General features: G+C 40.3%; 1 protein-coding gene across 1 annotated transcript; it reads left to right on the forward strand.

Moving 5' to 3' along the window:
- Positions 1 to 416: 416 nt before the first annotated feature.
- Positions 417 to 2,691, forward strand: LOC104746395 (sugar transport protein 4-like). The gene is made up of 4 exons (XM_087488892.1): positions 417 to 739; positions 850 to 1,169; positions 1,254 to 1,883; positions 1,967 to 2,691. Exons 1-4 carry the CDS (start codon positions 640 to 642, stop codon positions 2,426 to 2,428), a joined length of 1,512 nt encoding a protein of 503 aa, XP_087345018.1. The 5' UTR covers positions 417 to 639; the 3' UTR covers positions 2,429 to 2,691.
- Positions 2,692 to 4,336: the final 1,645 nt, after the last annotated feature.

Genomic DNA, 4,336 nt, shown 5'->3' on the forward strand with positions numbered 1-4,336 from the left:
CGAAACATTAATTATAGAAAAGAAATCAAATTGGACCTAAATGATCATGGATTTCTTTTTATATTTTCTTTTGTCAACGGACTGATTTGTTACATGACACGTTAAATTTGAAAGAGATTATGAATTTGTTATATGACAAGTTTCTATTTTTGGGTATTGATCAATATAAAACAGATTTAAGAAGTCCTTATAGACAGAGGATATTATCTGATCTCTCATGTGAAAAATGAGAAGATCGATAAATTTGGAAAATAATGTCTGTAAAAGAAACGGTCTAACACACAGTTAAGAGTCTCCATGAAACTTGGTGTGTTTTTTTTTTTTGATAAAGATGAAACTTGGTGTTCCAAACCTCAAAGACAGCCGACAGTTAAATTTTGACGAATGCTATATATTCAACTCAAATCTTCTTCATTTTTCAAAATCAACTAGTATCTTCTTCTTTTTGTTTTCTTTGTCTGAATCCGAACCAGATCTCACTAATTATCTGAAGAGGAAAACAAAAACTAACACAAAAAGACGAAGAACAAGATCTCCTCTGTCTGAAAACAGAGCCAAGTCAACCACAAACACCGAATTTTCCACAACGTCGTTTTAAGCAATTTTTTGTTGATCTTTTTTTTGGCTCAAATCGGAGAAATGGCCGGAGGATTCGTCAGTCAAACGCCGGGTGTTCGGAACTATAACTACATCGGTGCTTTTGGTGGTCTCATCTTCGGATACGATCTTGGAATCTCAGGTTTCTTTTCTTTTTTCTTCTCAGATTCAAATCTTGTTCTTTCTTTCAGCTAGTAAATGTCCGGTGACTAATTCTGGTTTTTTTTTTTTTTTTTTTTTAATTTCTTGTAGGAGGGGTAACCTCGATGGAGCCTTTCTTGGAAGAGTTCTTCCCTTACGTGCACAAGAAGATGAAGAACGCTCACGAGAACGAGTACTGTCGATTTGATAGTCAGCTTCTCACTCTCTTCACTTCGTCTCTCTATGTGGCGGCTTTGATCTCTTCTCTCTTCGCCTCCACCATTACTCGAGTTTTCGGTAGGAAATGGTCGATGTTCCTCGGTGGTTTTACCTTCTTCATCGGCTCTGCTTTCAACGGCTTTGCCCAAAACATTGCTATGCTCCTCATCGGTCGTATACTACTCGGTTTCGGAGTCGGATTCGCCAATCAAGTAAGTTTCTGTGGTAAAGTACCTTGATGAAGAAGTAACACTGGCAGCTTGGTTAACTGGTTATTATGCTTTTTCTTATTTCAGTCTGTGCCGGTTTATTTATCGGAAATGGCTCCTCCGAATCTAAGAGGAGCTTTCAACAACGGGTTTCAAGTTGCGATTATCTTTGGTATTGTGGTTGCAACGATCATTAATTACTTCACCGCTCAGATGAAAGGAAACATCGGATGGAGAATCTCTCTCGGATTAGCTTGTGTCCCTGCAGTGATGATCATGATCGGAGCCCTAATCCTTCCCGACACTCCCAACTCGCTCATTGAACGTGGCTACTCCGAAGAGGCAAAGAAGATGCTTCAATCCATCCGAGGAACCGATGAAGTCGATGAAGAGTTTCAAGATCTCATTGATGCGAGTGAGGAGTCTAAGCAAGTGAAACACCCATGGAGGAACATCTTGCTTCCTCGTTACAGACCACAATTGATCATGACTTGCTTCATTCCTTTCTTTCAACAACTTACTGGAATCAATGTTATTACTTTCTACGCACCCGTTTTGTTCCAAACCCTCGGGTTCGGTAGCAAAGCTTCCCTCCTATCAGCTATGGTAACGGGTATCATCGAGCTCTTGTGTACCTTCGTCTCTGTTTTCACAGTGGATAGGTTCGGAAGAAGAGTCTTGTTCCTCCAAGGAGGTATCCAGATGCTTATCTCTCAGGTAACAGAGAACCCTAACCCTAACCCTACTTTACATGTCTTGATCGACACTCAATAACTCAAAAACATCGGTGTATGTTGCAGATCGCTATTGGAGCAATGATTGGAGTCAAATTCGGAGTGGCTGGAACAGGGAACATAGGGAAAGGAGATGCTAATCTGATCGTGGCACTGATCTGCATCTATGTAGCGGGTTTCGCCTGGTCATGGGGACCGTTGGGATGGTTGGTTCCAAGTGAGATATCTCCACTAGAGATCCGATCAGCAGCACAAGCCATAAACGTATCGGTCAACATGTTCTTCACATTCCTTGTGGCACAGCTCTTCCTCACTATGCTCTGTCACATGAAATTCGGACTATTCTTCTTCTTCGCCTTCTTTGTCGTCATAATGACTATATTCATCTACTTGATGTTGCCTGAGACGAAGAATGTGCCAATCGAAGAGATGAACAGAGTGTGGAAGGCACACTGGTTCTGGGGAAGGTTTATTCCTGATGAAGCTGTTAATATGGGTGCTGCTGAGATGCAACAGAAGTCCGTATGACGGTGAAAACTCTTGAGTCTTCTTTGGGCAAAAGATTTGTGAGAAAATCTGAAAAAAGAGAAAGTGATGATTTTATTGGGATGAAATAAGAATGAAAATGCCTTTACTTCCCTAAAAGAAAGCTGCTCTGTTTTTAGATGCAGAGAGTTAGCTTTTCTAGTTTGTTCTTTCTTTTTTATTTCTTCTTCTTATTCAAGTCTATTTGTTAAAATTTGTTAAAGAAAGTTAAGAAAAACAAATATAAAAATATAAAATTTTAAAAATCTGTTTGTGTCTTGTGCTTTGTTTATACTTATATAACATGTCTGTGATATCTCTTTATTTGATATAAAGAGTGTTAATATGCTTTGTGCAAGAAACAAGACTAGTCATCAGTTTATCCGAAAGGATTACCGTATTATTTAGCAATGATTGCAAGTATGAAGTACCTCTTCTATACAACAAATTTTATGAATAAAGTATTTGTACATAAACACATATTGTGACAAATGATCATTCAATATAAAACTATATCTAGTGATAGTATTAATATTTCCCCAAGAAGTTATACCAGTACTGAGTACTGACGTGTGCATGAATGAACATAGTCAAACTCCCGACCAAACCTAATCGTATGATGCCAAATCAAATTTGACCAACGAGCTCATGGAAACTGATAACTGAAGTCCTTTCTTATCTACTTTTTTCATTTGCTTTAATTAAACTCTGTTAGATATTTAAGTGTTATTAAACGGTTATTTCATTAACCATTGCAATGTTTGAGTGAATGGTTTTTTTTTTTTTTTGTATAAATGTTAAATTATAATCACCAAAAAAGACTGTTGTACAAATTAATGCATCGTTTTATCTGAGAATAGCAAAAGAGGTAGAAGCAGAAGTAAATGAAAACAACTTAGATAGAGTGGGTTTGAAACCAGAACTGGAGGCCATTCTCATAGCCAGGGACAGTCAACAAGGTGAGCAGACGGTTACGGATGGTTTTGCCGATGAAACGGAGGAGACTGGTGGGTGGAGTCGGAGCTTCACCGTGTTGTCTAGCGTTTCTTTCTTGCCAAATGCAGTGTAGCGAGGTTTGAAAAGTATAGCGGAGGATAAAGCGATGGAGCCGAGGGGAGGAGGAGTCAAGGAGCAGAGTGGCCAACTGATCCCAATGTGTGGTGAACCTAGTTTCTAGCACAGCACTAGTTAAGGCAGACCAAACCTGAGAAGAGTAGGAGCAAGAGAAGAACAGGTGATTTCGTGTTTCCAGGTGGCCCTGGCAGAGAACACAATCACCATTCGAACCAGCATTCCATTGAATGAGCTTATCACCCGTCGAGAGTCTATTCCAAAAGGCAAGCCAAGAGATAAAAGAGTATTTAGGAGTTGAATGAGAGATCCAAACCCCTGGAGCCCAAGCACAAGGAGGGTGTTGCTGTCGAACCAAGTGCCAGGTAGCTGATGTGGAAAACTTAGCCTTGTAGGAGCCATTCCTATGTTGCCAAAGAGGTCGATCACACCGAGGGGTTGCACTGAGATGCGAAGAGAGTGCACCTCATCCTCAAGCTGGTTTAGCAGGTCTGTCCGATGCAGTCTTCTGCGGTGCATAGTGAGAGCCTCGGCCACTGTACTCTGTTTTGGAATCCCCATATCAATACAACCTCGAGCGCCAACAAGGAACATAGTTGCCCAAGAGGGCACCAATCATCAAACCAGAATGAAGTATTTAGCCCTGATTTCACCTCGACTTTATGAAAAGAACTAGCCAAGTTTCGAAACTTCAGAATTTTCTTCCACAGACACTCGTATCACAAACAGACCAGAGGGAGTCCGCTGGGATGAGGTTGCGACGAACCCAGCTGACCCACAAAGACGAACCATTACAGACCAAACGCCATATAAGTTTCAAAATACTTACTGTGTTTGTAT

The sequence above is a fragment of the Camelina sativa genome, chromosome 15 (genome assembly GCF_030686135.1).
Source record: "Camelina sativa cultivar CO46 ecotype springtype chromosome 15, ASM3068613v1".
NCBI lineage: Eukaryota > Viridiplantae > Streptophyta > Magnoliopsida > Brassicales > Brassicaceae > Camelina > Camelina sativa.